The sequence below is a fragment of the Silene latifolia genome, chromosome 1 (assembly GCF_048544455.1).
Source record: "Silene latifolia isolate original U9 population chromosome 1, ASM4854445v1, whole genome shotgun sequence".
In the NCBI taxonomy this organism is placed as follows: domain Eukaryota; kingdom Viridiplantae; phylum Streptophyta; class Magnoliopsida; order Caryophyllales; family Caryophyllaceae; genus Silene; species Silene latifolia.
Window position 1 is genome coordinate 108,973,040 of NC_133526.1, and position 14,488 is coordinate 108,987,527.

General features: G+C 44.0%; 2 protein-coding genes across 2 annotated transcripts; both read left to right on the plus strand.

Moving 5' to 3' along the window:
- The first annotated feature begins 11,108 nt into the window (after positions 1-11,108).
- Positions 11,109-12,008, plus strand: LOC141652691 (uncharacterized). The gene is made up of 2 exons (XM_074460271.1): positions 11,109-11,150; positions 11,334-12,008. The coding sequence occupies exons 1-2, from the start codon at positions 11,109-11,111 to the stop codon at positions 12,006-12,008; spliced, it is 717 nt and encodes a 238-aa protein (XP_074316372.1).
- A 1,209-nt stretch (positions 12,009-13,217) lies between these two features.
- Positions 13,218-14,438, plus strand: LOC141652703 (uncharacterized). The gene has a single exon (XM_074460295.1). It carries the CDS (start codon positions 13,218-13,220, stop codon positions 14,436-14,438), a length of 1,221 nt encoding a protein of 406 aa, XP_074316396.1.
- Positions 14,439-14,488: the final 50 nt, after the last annotated feature.

The window sequence follows — 14,488 nt, forward strand, 5'->3', positions numbered from 1 at the left end:
AGATGAGTGTGCAGGTAATACAGTGGAGAATGCTGAGGAGCCAGATGCTTTGGTGGCCTCGATGGAGACCCACGAGCTCAATGAGGAAGAAGATGAGAAGCTTTTAAGCTTGGCCAATGAAAACTTTGTCAACACTTGCTACACCATTGAAGCTGATTCTGTCTATGCTGTAGAGGTAAAAGTGCCGGAGCGTAAGCCACTTCCTCCTAATCTTAAGTATGTTTTTCTAGATGATACGGGGCGGTACCCAGCTATTGTTAGCTCTAAGCTTAATGATGACCACTGCCTCGCTTTGATGTGTGTGCTTAAGAAAAACAGGAAGGCCTTGGGTTACTCTTTGGATGACATTAAGGGCATCAGCCCTGATGTTTGTATGCACAGGATAGAGTTGGAAGAAGGCCACAAGCCTTACAGACAGGGTCAACGCAAGTTGAACCCGAAGATACAGGAAGTTGTTATGGCTGAGGTGATGAAACTACTCGATGCAGGTATTATTTATACAGTTGGCAACTCTAAGTGGGTTAGCCCAGTTCAGGTAGTCCCGAAGAAAGGAGGGACTACCGTGGTTAAAAATGATAAAAATGAATTAATACCAACTCGAGTAGTGACAGGGTGGCGGATGTGCATTGATTATAGACAGTTGAATGCCGCCACCAAGAAAGACCATTTCCCCTCCCTTTTGTTGACCAAATGACTGAAAGACTTGCTTCTAACAATTTTTTCTGTTTTTTAGACGGATATTCAGGGTTCTTTCAGATCCCTATTCATCCGGACGATCAGAGTAAGACCACTTTTACCTGTCCACAGGGTGTTTTTGCATATCGTAGAATGCCTTTCGGATTCTGTAACGCCCCTGCTACCTTTCAGAGGTGCATGATGGGGATTTTTTCTGATTATATAGAGAATATTATGGTAGTATTCATGGATGATTTCTTAGTTTATGGTAGTGACTTTGATCGTTGTTTAGCTAACCTTGATAAAGTCATGCAAATTGTATAGATGTTAATCTTGTTTTAAACTGGGAAAAGTGTCAGTTTATGGTTAATGAGGGAGTTGTGTTAGGGCATCTGATTTCTGATAAAGGTATACATGTTGATAAGGCAAAGGTGCAGGTGATTGAGCAATTGCCTCCTCCCGTGAATGTTAAAGGAGTGAGGAGTTTCCTTGGTCACGCTGGTTTTTACCGGCGTTTCATTAAGGATTTTTCAAAAATTGCTAAACCACTTACACAATTGCTCCTTAAGGATGTTGTCTTTGAATTTACTGATGAGTGCCATGTCGCTTTTAACAGGTTAAAGGAGGCCCTAGTTTCTGCGCCAATCATTCACCGCTGATTGGGACCTCCCATTTGAGATCATGTGTGATGCCGCGATTATGCGATCGGTGCGATTCTGGGAGAGCGAAAGAATAAAGCTTTGAATGCCATATACTATGCGAGCCGAACTCTGGATGAGGCTCAAGTCAATTATTTTACCACCGAGAAAGAGTTTCTAGTCATTGTTTTTGCCTTAGACAAATTTCGGTCTTATTTGTTAGGTTCTAAGGTTATTGTTTACACTGACCATGCAGCGTTGAAAACTCTCTTTATTAAGAAAGATGCGAAGCCGAGGCTTTTGAGGTGGATACTCCTTTTGCACAGAGTCCGATTTGGAGATCAAAGACAAGAAAGGAGCAGAGAATGTGGTAGCTGACCACTTATCTCGTCTACAAATGGCCGACGAAAGGGAGGATTCGTTGCCTATTAATGATTCTTTTCCCCGATGAGAGTCTCATTAGCTATTACTACTTCAGGGTCTTATCCACCTCCGTGGTTTGCTTGATTTTGCTAACTTTGTTTGTGACAGTAGGATACCACCCGAGCTTTTATGGCAGCAGAAGAAGCGGTTTGCTTATGATGCTAGACAATATTTTTGGGATGATCCTTATGTTTTCAAGGAATGCGCAGACGGTCTCATCCGGAGATGCGTACCTCAATGGGAGGTGAAGGATATCCTAGAGGCTTGCCACTCTTCTGCTTATGGTGGTCATCACGGTCCGTCCAGGACCGTAGCTAAGGTACTCCAATCTGGTTTCTATTGGCCAACTTTGCATGCAGATTGTCGCAATTTTGTTGCTGAGTGCGATGCTTGTCAAAGATCGGGGAATATTTCCAAAAGACATGAGATGCCACAGGTAGGCATTCTTGAGGTTGAGATTTTCGATGTCTGGGGCATTGATTATCAAGGACCTTTTCCGAGCAGTCAAGGTAATAAATATATCCTCGTAGCTGTAGATTATGTATCCAAATGGGTGGAAGCTATTGCTACTCCCATTGCGATGCAAAAGCCGTGATTAAACTGTTTAAAAAGATCATTTTCCCTCGTTTTGGTGTCCCTCGGGTTGTCATTAGCGATGGGGGAATGCATTTTAAAGAGAAACAACTTAGTGCTTTATTGACTAAATTCGGTGTCCAACATCGTAGAGGTTTGGGTATCATCCCCAAACTAGTGGTAAGGTTGAGGTTTCTAACAGAGAATTGAAAGAAGTCTTAGCTAAAGTTGTTTCTAAATCACGGAAGGATTGGAGTCTTAAGTTAGATGATGTCTTATGGGCTTATAGAACTGCGTTTAAAACGCCAATCGGGATGTCACCATACCGATTGATTTATGGTAAGATATGTCATTTACCTGTTGAGTTAAAGCGTAAGTCTTGGTGGGCTATTTGTGATTTGAATTTTGATCCTAACCTCTCTCGTGAGAAACGCATGACACAGCTGAATGAGCTAGAGGAATTTAGGCTGCTGGCCTATGACAATGCAAGGATCTACAAGGAGAAAGCAAAGCGCTGGCACGACAAGAGAATCATCAAGCGCGAGTTCCATATTGGCGATAAGGTACTTCTTTTTAACGCTCGTATCCGTTTATTTCCTGGTAAGCTGAAATCCAGGTGGACCGGTCCCTATACGGTCACAGCTGTCACAAAGTTTGGATCAATTGAATTGGAGACCTCTGCTGGAGAAAGGTTCAAGGTTAATGGCCAATATGTGAAGCACTATCATGGATCAGATGCATATGTTGGGAAAGTCGAGGTTTTGTACTTCGACCCGCTATCCGATGAAGAAAAGTGAGGTAAAAAGGTCGTGCGGGACCTCTTAAACCAGCGCTAACTGGGAGGCAACCCAGGTTGTAATTTTTTGTAATTTAGGATTTTTATTTTGTTATTTCATTCAACTTGCATTTTTGATTTTCTTTTTGGTTTTATTTAATTTCTTTAAATTCGCAATTTCTTGGTTTGGAAAATTGTACGCCTTTGATAATTTTTGCAGGAATTTATTTTATGCAAAGTGCGTAAGTGGTTTACTGGATGTTGTGTGAGAAAGACAGAAAATTAAGTTGGCAAATGAATTTTTTGACGAATTAAAGTCTAAATGCCAGCGTTTGCAGTCGATCGACCAGGCCATTCAGTCGATCGACTGACGAGGAGAGTCCAGAAGCTACTGTGCAGGGATTTTGGTCGATCGACCGAGTAAAGTGGTCGATCGACCACGTCGCGGGATCAGAACATAACAATAAGGGAAGTCTTCACTCTTATTCTTTTATTCTTTCATTTTCCCAAAAATCAGAAAATCCCTTATTCCCTTCTTCTACCTCGCGATTTTCCTGCCATTTCCGCCCTAATCTCTTCTTTTCTAGCTCTAATCTCCAAGTAAATCTTCAAGGTATGTTTCTAATCTCATTTCCATGCTCTACTTTCGATTTTATTGCGGTTTTTATGCGTAATTTTCGAGTTATTTGCATTTGAGATGGAAAAATCGAATTGGGGGAATTGCTTTTTGAGTTTGATTTCTTGTCTTTCCTATGTTTTAATCGATTGTTCTACCCTTTTCCCTTGATTTTCGACACCAACTAGCAGCGAGGAGGCGATTAAATCCGCTTTCCCCGAAATCTCGAAACCCTAATTTGCTTTTCAGTTCGGATTTTGTTTCGGGTTTCCTTTAATTGACATTGTTTGGGGATTTCTTGTTGCTAATGAGTTAATTGCAGGTAACAAAAATGACAAAAGGGAAAGAGCACATGTACGAGGGACAATCGAGCCAAGGAGCTGCCAAGCGGCAATGCGGACCGCCACTGATGATAGAGGCCACCACGGATAGTCTACCTGACTATCCGCAGGTTATCTTTGTTAATTCTACGCAACGTGCTAAGTTCTCTCTGTTTGTTTCGAAGAAGAAGGTCACAGCTACCCGATTTCTCCATAAAGATACTTTGGAGAAATTAGGCTGTTATGAGTCGGTTGTGTCCCTGCTAAATGGGACGGGTATGATAGGTTTAGTGGACATGGCTGAGTTCACGTATTACGTTTTGACCCTTAAATTCTTTTCGTCTTTTGCTTTCAACTCGAAAGTTTTAGAGGCTGATCAGACCAAACCCTGCATTTCCTTTCGACTTTTCAATGTCAATTACTCTCTGACACTTGCTGATTTTGCGGGTTTTCTGGGTCTTTACTTCGAGGGCAGAACCTCGGACACCTCTGATACTCATCGAGTCATGTGGTCTTGTATCAGTGATTTTTACGGGTAAAAAAGGACGGGCACTTCTGTCCACTTGCCCCCTCTTCGTTATTTTCTACGGCTAATGGGTAATACCATTTTTGGCCGTAAAGAGTCTAATAATGTGAATAATATTGAGCTTTCAATTTTGGCGGGCTATCTGAACGTTGAGCGTCGGGCAGCCCGTATCTATAACATTGCCTACTTGACTGCCGCTCACTTTCAGACTGTAAGTGAGGGCACCTTGACCACCATTGCCTGTGGCGGATTGGTGACACGTATCGCCAACCGCCTTGTTCTACTTTTCCCTCGACAGGAGGACCCCATCGACCCTGACCTGCGTTTCATGGACCTCTCTTACGCGAGGGGTGTCTATTGGGTCGATAGACAGATGCGGTGGAAGATTGATTCTTTCATCTCGTGACCGCATCCCCACATCGGCTACCCTCCCGTCCCGCCCCTTACCACGTGAGGGGGCAGCTCGGCCGCCCTTGCCCAGTTACAGGCTTCCTCTGGTGGCGGCCACTCCTACCGCTAGCACTTCGAGGAGAGCTCGTGCCTCCTCTTCACAGGCACCCTCTACCTCCACTACCACCCCTCCTGCTGGTACATCCACTTTTCGACCACCTACTCCTTTAGTTGTCCCTCCGGTCATGGACCAGAGGGCAATGTCACGTGTTTTGGGTGATTTGTGCAGGAGTTTCAACCAAAGACAGTTGGACACGGCCATAGCCCTGTACCCGGTCTACGAGGAGCTAGCTCGGGGGGGGGGGGATGCTTCCACAGGGTGACTGGGCTCACCCTTCTTACTTTGTCCCCCCTGCGGGCGGTTACCCTCAGCCTGCCAGGAGACCCCCTCCCACTACTACTGCTGGTGCCTCCACTTCCAGGAGAGCCACTCCTGCTGCTGCAGCTGAGGAGGAGGAGGAGGAGAGTGACTCGGGGTCCGACGAGGACAGAGACTCTGACTACGAGGGTGGAGATTAGATGCTGGTGACCTCCCCGTTTTTGGCTGGTTTGGGGAGGTCGTATTTTGTGAGTTATTTTCCTTTCTCTATTAGCTTTCTTTTCTTTTATTATGCTTTTATCCTCCCATTTTTCTGCTGGTGATTTGCTGCTGAGCACAATGAGGGCATTGTGTGTTTTGGTTTGGGGAGGGTATATGCATATGCCTTTTGTTTTGCATCTGCATTTGTTTCCTTTATTGCATTTCAGTCACATGTTTAGTGCATTTCTATTTGCATTTGTGTTTTTGTTTTCATTCATTCAATTCCCTAAAAAAAAAAAAAAAAAAAAAAAAAAAAAAAAAAAAAATTGAAAAAAATTCATGAAAATAAAAAACATCATGTTTACTTTTGCATATAGTTGAGTCGGATTGGAGTTATTAATGATGATTTTGCGCTATTAGTCGAATATGCCATTCCATGCCCTTTTCACAGCTGTTTAGCAAAGAATTAAAAGTGATCTCTCAAATTTTGTTATGGAATTCATTTCGGGCAATTAGACTTGACTCATTACTTTTGGCAAACTACTTATACTTTCTGAGATATAGAGCCTATAACTGGTGACATTTATGACCGGTTAATTTAGGATTGAGAGTAGTTACTCCCTTCATTTCATGTTTTGCACGTGTATGAGTTTTGATTGCTTATTGCCTATACGCATTGGTTTGTGGCCGGTATTGCATGTTTTGAGAACTATTGCATCCTCCCCTTTCTCATTTTACCCCATTAACTCCACTATAAGCCACAACTGCCAGTTGCCCTCAACTACATCCCATACTTAGCATACCATTGTGCCAAGCTAGGAAGTAGTAGAGGAATTTGTCGATTTAAGCTGTTTTCGTTCGCTCTTGTAATGTTGGAGCGGGTATTTTTGAGAAGTGAAGGAATTATTTCAGCCTGAAGAAAAGAAGAAAGAAAAATTCAGAAAATGAAAAAAAAAAAAGAGTTGATTTACCTGGGCAGAGTGCTCTAGTTGTGGCAGGGTGGTCGATCGACTGCCATCACTGGTCGATCGACCACCAGTTCAGAGAAAAAAAAACGAGAAAATGAAGGAAAAGAAAAAGAAACAGAAAAAAAAAAAAAGAGTTTTGAAAATAATAAGGTCTTGGTTGAAATAAGAACACGCCTCATGTGCTTACCTCATGAATTGGAGGCGTTTGTTTGAGATTTTGTGTTGCCTAGTCAATAAAGGCATGGTCTTTATGTTGAGTTGGGAGAACGGGATACGGTTTCTAATGGTTCGTTAGGTACTAGCTTGGCTCTTACCTTCACTTTTCCATAATTGTTTTGCCCCTCTTTCCCACTTAGCCTCACATATCCAAATCTTGCAATAGTTTGGCATGTGATAGTCCTTGACGGTGGTTATGCGTATGTACGGTAGCTAGAATCATTATTCATGCTAGACAAGCATACATGTTTTGTCGGTCGCAGTCTAGGTGAGAGACTGTACTTTTCTGCCCTCTCTTTTACATATAATCTTACCATTTGCTTTGCTGAGAGAAGAGTGATCCGGGAGAGTCCGATTGTATGAGTCTTGAAAGGTCAAATGCCCGACTTAATTCTATGATATGCATAAATTTGTTCACTTGATTTAAGCTTTACAGTAGTTGACTTTGTGCATTAAACGGTTTGGCATTGGCTTGTAGTTAGCTTTGAGATATACTCCTTTCCATTTAGTTTTTATACGGGTCATAGTGCTTGCTTGGGGACAAGCAAGGTTTGGTTTGGGGAGATTTGATACGTGCATTTTCTATACACTTTATCTGTGGTTTAGGCACGTGTTTCTATGCATAATTGTTAGCTTAAGGCTACTATTTCTCCCGAAACGGTTTACTTTGCATTTTCTATGATTTATTGTAGGAACGAGTGGAAGTAAGCTAAATCAAGCCTAATTCGTCCTCCGGAGGCAAGTTTAAGGAAGCCAAGAAGAGGGAGAGTCGTATTCACTCACCTTGGGATGCGTGCAAAGGAGTGAAGAGTTGATTGGAAGGAACAAGAGAGCCACTGCACAGCATATTCAGTCGATCGACTAGGCTGCATGGTCGATCGACCACTGAAGCTCATCAGATGCTACTGTTCCGCATATTCAGTCGATCGACCACTCTGGCCGGTCGATCGACCAGTTTTCGAGCTGATACGTTTCTCTTTGTGTTAGACTTTTAAAAGCCCAACTTGTAATTAACTTTCAGTATCTTTTTATCGAGAGAACGCAGCAACTTTTAGGTTATGCTTTTCATTCTGAAAAAAACTCAGTTTTAGATCTAGCTTGGAGACGGAAACCTTCGATTTGAATGCTTTATGCTCGAATTCAATTAGTAAGCTTTTTATGCAATTCTTCCTCTTCCTTATTTCCTTGTTATTTTGATTCTTGTTTTCATCAATTAATTTCAGCAATTGAGTTCTCTCTTTTGTTTTAGTTTGATTCCATTATGTCAAGTTTGTTCTTTATTATTAATTTCGAAGTTAGAATAGTTATGATTATGCGTAGGTAATTTCTTTGATTGGGAACAAGGTGAGCCATGGTATTAAATTAGGATTGTTGTGTAGTATGAGTTCTTCCGTATTGGTCTTGTTATCTTTTGATAAATTTCTTTACTAGATTGAAAGATTGGTAATTTGTGTTATCATTGGATTAGGAATTTCTCTTGAGCGAAAGCTTTGATAAATTTTAGGGAATTAATAGACCGTGAGGTTATTTGAGCTTTGATCGAAAGGCTAGCTTATTTTCCCTGAGACCGTATTATAAGACCTCTGCTACCTTACTGACCTGATATTTGCCATGGTGAACCGAAGTTCCCGATCCCCTTTTTATCTTGTTGAGAATTTTCATTTCAGCAATTAGCCAGTTAATCAACCAAATTCAAAACCCCCCAATTAATTGTTACTTTTATAGACTGAAAAATAGCAAACAAAATCAACCTTGTCTCTCTGTGGTTCGACCCTTACTATCACTAGCTATAGTTTTAGTTTGGAATTATAAATTTAATTTTGGTACTAAACGACGGTATCACCTATACCAACACTTTACAAAGTAATCCAACTATGACATACTTCAACTCACATGTACATATAAAACAACAACATTATTCTAGTTTTACTTACGCATATCTAGATTTGATCGTCCAACATGTGATTACAATATATTAAACATTCCATTCGGCGAGTCAACTATTACTCACTACTCATACTCGCCCTATGCTCTGATACCACTTTGTAACACCCCCATCTACCAAGGAGCCTTAACAAGACCTTCCCCAGTGCTAGGCCCAAATTCTGGATATTGGCTAAGCCAGGGAAGCGGGTCAGGAGGCTGAGCACTCGGAAAGCAGATTGGGAGCAGCGCGCGTTAAGGAAGCAGATGCAGACTTGGACACCCGCTTATTCACGGATGAAATAAGGAAAGTCCGACCTTGTCTACAACTAAGAATACTTGACGAAGAAGCAAAGAACCATAGAAGGAGGAGCTCCACTATATAAGGGGTATCAATGCAAGGCAATGAGGATCATTGAGAAATACATAAGAAAAACCCTAGCCTTCATAATATAACATAATCGTCCACATTGTACTTCCCATCGAATTATATTGCAAATCTTGGTGGGATTCCGTCTCCCCCCGCGGTTGTTTCCCATATCGGGTTTTCCCCGTAACCAAAATTGCTTGTGTTATTCGTTTATCTTCGCATACAATCTAACATACATACAAAAATATAATAAACCACCAAATCGCAATATTGACTTAATGCTAAGACCGCTTTAACCCTAAATTGGTAGAAATTTACCAAAACAGTTTGGCGCCCACCGTGGGGCATAGTGGTCGTCTCCGTTAGTCAATATACAGAACGAAGCAGCATGTCAGGACAACCAGAAGCAAATCCAGGTAGGAAAGACGGCGTCCCAGCAACACGGGCACCGCCTCCCTCCACAACGACAGCACGCGCAACCTCAACTCAGCCAGCCGGCGCTACACAGGTATCAGCTGTCAAACAGAACCAAAGCTCCCAGGCGCCGGCAAGTCAGCGGCAACCAGAAAGAGCACAAATCAGGGACTCAGGTGTCGACCAGGGTAGACAGGGGATGGGACAAACAGAGAAAGAAGGGCAGTCCAGGCAACAGGTCCCAAGCCCACCAAGTCCTACCAGTATCATGATAAGCGGCCTAGATACCCTAGCAAGGACCATCAGAACAATGCAGAGCGAGAATAGGAGCATGAGATCCCAGATGGAAGAGGATAACAATATCCTTCGGGCCCAGATCAACGAACTGTGACACCAAAATTCCAGTCTGGCGGCGTAGATGCGGGATGCCAGATCCGCAGCGGCATCAGAAGGAGACAGAGAGAGGAGGCAGATGCGCACGCTGCCACGTGATGTGATAACTCGGCTAGACATGGAAACCACACCACCGCAGAGAAGAGGCCTGATTCCAGTAGGGTTGGGGGCACTAACACCATATGAAGAGCCAACACGCCAGAAACCAACATCCATATGAGGTACTCTACCTCCGAATAATTTGATGCATTCTGACAACCTCTCTAGCGCATGTATAGAGGAGCATCAGCAGGGCAGGTTGACATCTGCAGCCCCGTTGGCCAGAGGACCAGTCCCGAATAAATCAAAATATGTGTGGACGAGTAACTTGGGTCCAGCAACACCGCAGATACACACCAGCCGACAGCAACTGGACAACAGAATTTCGCAGGAACTATGGACCTGCAAGCACAGGCGCATCAGCAACTCACTGGAAGGGAGGCCTATATAGAGCAGCAATACCAGGAACTACGTAGCCTTCTCCGGAGAGTCTCGGGAATGCCTCTACCCATGGATATGGCAACGCCAGAAAGCTACGCTGATTCGCCCTTCACCGACGCTATAGCCGCTATCGCTTCGCCAAAAGGATTCAATGTCCTAACGATGACTCTCTTTGATGAGACCACAGACCCTTGTGATCACATCAGCCAGTATAAGCAGAAGATGATGGTGACTACAGCAGCGGGAGCCTCGAAAGAGGCGTGTATGTACAAGGGATTCGGATCAACCTTATCGGGGGCATAATGGCAATGGTTTGTTAGCCTACCCAACGGATCCATATCCTCATTTGATGACCTAGTCAATGCCTTCAACCAACAATTTGCCAGTAGCAGCCGAACTCCAAAGCAGCCAAGTGATCTATACAGGATTGTCCAAGAAATCGAGGAATCAATTAAGGACTACGTCACCAGGTTCAATACAGAAAAGGTTGCCGTACGGGGTTGTGACACATCTACGGCCATTAACGCCTTCAGACAAGGCTTAAATAAGGAATCAGATCTCTACAAGAAGTTAACAATGGATCCCTGTGAGAGATTTGAGGAAGTTCAGCAGCGAGCTACAGCGGCATTAAGGTTGGAGGAGGATATACAGTATAGAAAAGGAACGGCAACCTTCAACAAGGCAAGCAGAAAGATCCCAACAGAAAAGAAAGACAAGAGAGCCAGGCCGTACAGCAGACCAAACATCAGCAAGGGAGCATAGAAGCCCCAGCAAGTGGAGGATTCTCAATATCCTCCCAGATTAGCTAAGTATGGGTTCAACACAGGAATGGAAGGTTTGTTGAAAGCACTAAAAGAGTTGGGTGACCAGGTAAGGTGGCTTAAACCGCCTAAGCAAAGCCGGCCTAATGATAACCGGGACAGTAGCAAGAGGTGTGAATGGCACCATGATATCGGGCACCGGACATAAGATTATTTCAGACTACGAAAGGAAGTAAGATTTTAGGTACGCAGAGGGAATCTGGACCACCTGCTATCACGTGGGGGCAAGCAGGATAAGAGGGAAATAGCAAACCAGCTGCTCCCTTCTGCTCCGCCCATATGCACCAAAATTATTAACGTGATAACAGGTGGATCCGAGCTGTCAGGTTTAACGTACTCTGCGGCCAAGAGAAGAGCTACCGAAAGTAAAAGAGACCATCCAGAAACTTCATGCAGAGTAAGCCAAAGTGACTTGCCCGTGGTTACGTTCGATGAAACTGATGCAGGGAATGAGACAGAGCAGCATCATGACGCCCTCACTATAACATTGTCCATTGGGAACTGCACCGTGCGAAAGGTGTTGGGGGACACCGGGAGCTCCGTGAACATCATCATGTTTGAAACTCTCAAAGTAATGGGCTTTGACAAGGAACACCTGGTAAAGAAATATGTGCCACTAGTGGGATTCAGTGGTGAGACAGCGCATTCGGTAGACGAGATAACCATTCCAACTTATATTGAAGGAGTCAACAAATTCGTAAGATACTTAGTCATCGAGGGTCCAGCCACTTACAACGTAATATTGGGAAGACCGTGGCTGCATCAGATGATGGCGGTCCCCTCAACATATCATCAATGTCTCAAATTCCCAACTCCATGGGGCGTGGTCACAGTGAAAGGGGATCGTGAGGAATCCAGAAGCTGTTATAAGCAAGCCCTGAAAGCCACAACTAAGCTCCCCTCATAGCAATTACAGGACAGGGGTACCTCGGAGGAATACAAGGAGCCACCTTCGGAGGAGTTAGACCAGGTCCACCTGGATGAGGTACACCCGAATAGAGCGGTACTAATTGGAGCAACCTGCAGTGAAGAGGTACGTGATCAGCTAATTCAATTTCTAAAAACGAACATGGACTATTTCGCTTGGTCCCATGATGACATGGTCGGCATAGATCCATCTATTATCTCACAAAAGTAAACCGTAAATCTAGACTGTACCCCAGTGCAGTAGAAGAGAAGAAAATTCGTGGCAGAATGGAACGAGGTTATTGACAGGGAAGTAGACAGTCTCCTGGCGGTAGGAAAAATCAGAGAAGTCAGCTACCCTGAGTGGCTCTCTAATGTTGTAGTAGTGCCCAAGAAGAATGGAAAGTGGAGGATTTGTGTGGATTTTACGGATCTAAATAAAGCTTGTCCCAAAGATCCTTTTCCACTGCCACATATTGATGCAATGGTGGATGTCATGGCCGGGCACGAGGTGCTTTTCTTTCTAGACGCCTGGAGTGGCTACAATCAGATCAAGATGCATCCGCAAGATCAAGAGAAGACAACATTTATGTCAAAACGAGGCATATATTGCTACAATGTCATGCCCTTTGGCTTGAAAAACGCTGGCTCCGCCTATCAGTGCCTGGTAAACAAGATGTTTAAACAGCAGATAGGAAAGACGATGGAAGTGTACATAGATGATATGGTGGTGAAATCTAAGAGAGCCAATATGCATATGGAGCACTTGGCTGATACCTTCAAAACATTGAGGGAGTATAAGATGAAGCTTAATCCATCCAAGTGCTCGTTTGGAGTGTCCTCCGGAAAGTTCCTAGGATACATGGTAACTCAGAGGGGGATTGAAGCCAGCACAGAGCAGATCAAGGCAGTCCTCCAGCTGGAGTCAGCACAGAGGCCGAAAGACGTGCAGTGGCTGGCAGGAAATGTAGCAGCCTTGAGTAGATTCATCTCACAGGCCTCAGATAGATGCAAGCTACTCTATGATATACTAAGAAAGAGCCAGAAGTTCGAGTAGACAGAGGAGCATGAGAAATCATTCAAAGAACTTAAGTGCTATCTGAGCACGCCACCACTATTGGCAAAGCCAGAACAAGGAGAGCCACTGTTCTTATACCTGTCAGTTACAGAAGCAGAAGTAAGTGCGGCTCTGGTCAAAGAGCAAGAAGGGATGCAGCATCCAGTATACTACATCAGTAAGTCTTTACTTCCTGCAGAGACCAGGTACACATCTTTTGAGAAATTAGTCTTAGCTCTAGTCACTGCTTCGTATAAATTGCGCCCATACTTTGAATCTCACACCATCCACGTAGTGACTAATTATCCACTGAAAACTATCATGAGGAAGCCTGAACTATCTGGAAGAATGACCAAATGGTCAGTACACTTGAGTGGCTATGATTTACAATTTGAACCTAGGACGGCAATAAAGTCCCAGGCGCTGGCGGATTTTGTTTCAGACTTCTGTCCCGCTACCCGTGTGGAGGCAGAAAAAGGGATGTTGACATTATTAGGGGACCAGGAAAGCAGAGTTTGGACCTTATACATAGATGGAGCCTCTAATGCTCGGGGAGCTGGGGTAGATTTGGTCCTTAGGTCCCCAAAAGGCGATATGATGGTACAAGCGGTTAGGTACGAATTCAAGGCAGCTAATAACAAAGCTGAGTACGAGGCACATATATTAGGGAAGGAAATGGCACGGGGGCTCAAAGTTAGGAACCTAAGGGTGTATAGTGATTCGTTGCTTGTGGTGAACCATGTGAACAATGAGTACGTGGTGCGTGACTCGAAGATGATAGCCTACCTAAAGATAGCCACTGAGCAAAAATTGAAATTCAGATCCTTTAAAATTACTCAGGTACCAAGGGATCAGAACGTGGAAGCAGATGCCTTAGCCACGCTGAGAGCCACCTTCCAGCCCGCGGAACTCTCCAATATACCAATTACTCATGTACTAACTTCGGCTATACAGAAGGACTTAGAGCAGGGTCATCCAGAGAAAGAAGCACACGTACGTCACGTAAGTAGGGAAGGAGTCCTGGTCTCAGGTGGAAATCAGCAGGGGGTTCCAGACTGGAGAACACCTTATGTGGAATGGCTAAAGGATGGGAGACTCCCGGAAGACAAGAAAGAAGCGCAAAGTTTCAGAATAAGGGCCTCCAGATTCGTTCTAATAGACAATGTTCTCTTTAGAAAATCATTGGCAAGACCTTATCTCAGATGTCTTAGTAAAGGGGAAGCTGATACAGTACTAAAGGATGTACATGGCGGGGAGTGTAGAAATCACGCTGGAGGACGAAGCCTGTCCAATAAAATCTTAAGACAGGGATATTTCTGGCCCACTATGAGGGCAGACGCTGCTAATCATACCAAACGCTGTGATTCGTACTAGAAGGCGGCTCCAGCAATTCATTAGCCAGAAGAACCAATGCATCCAATCAT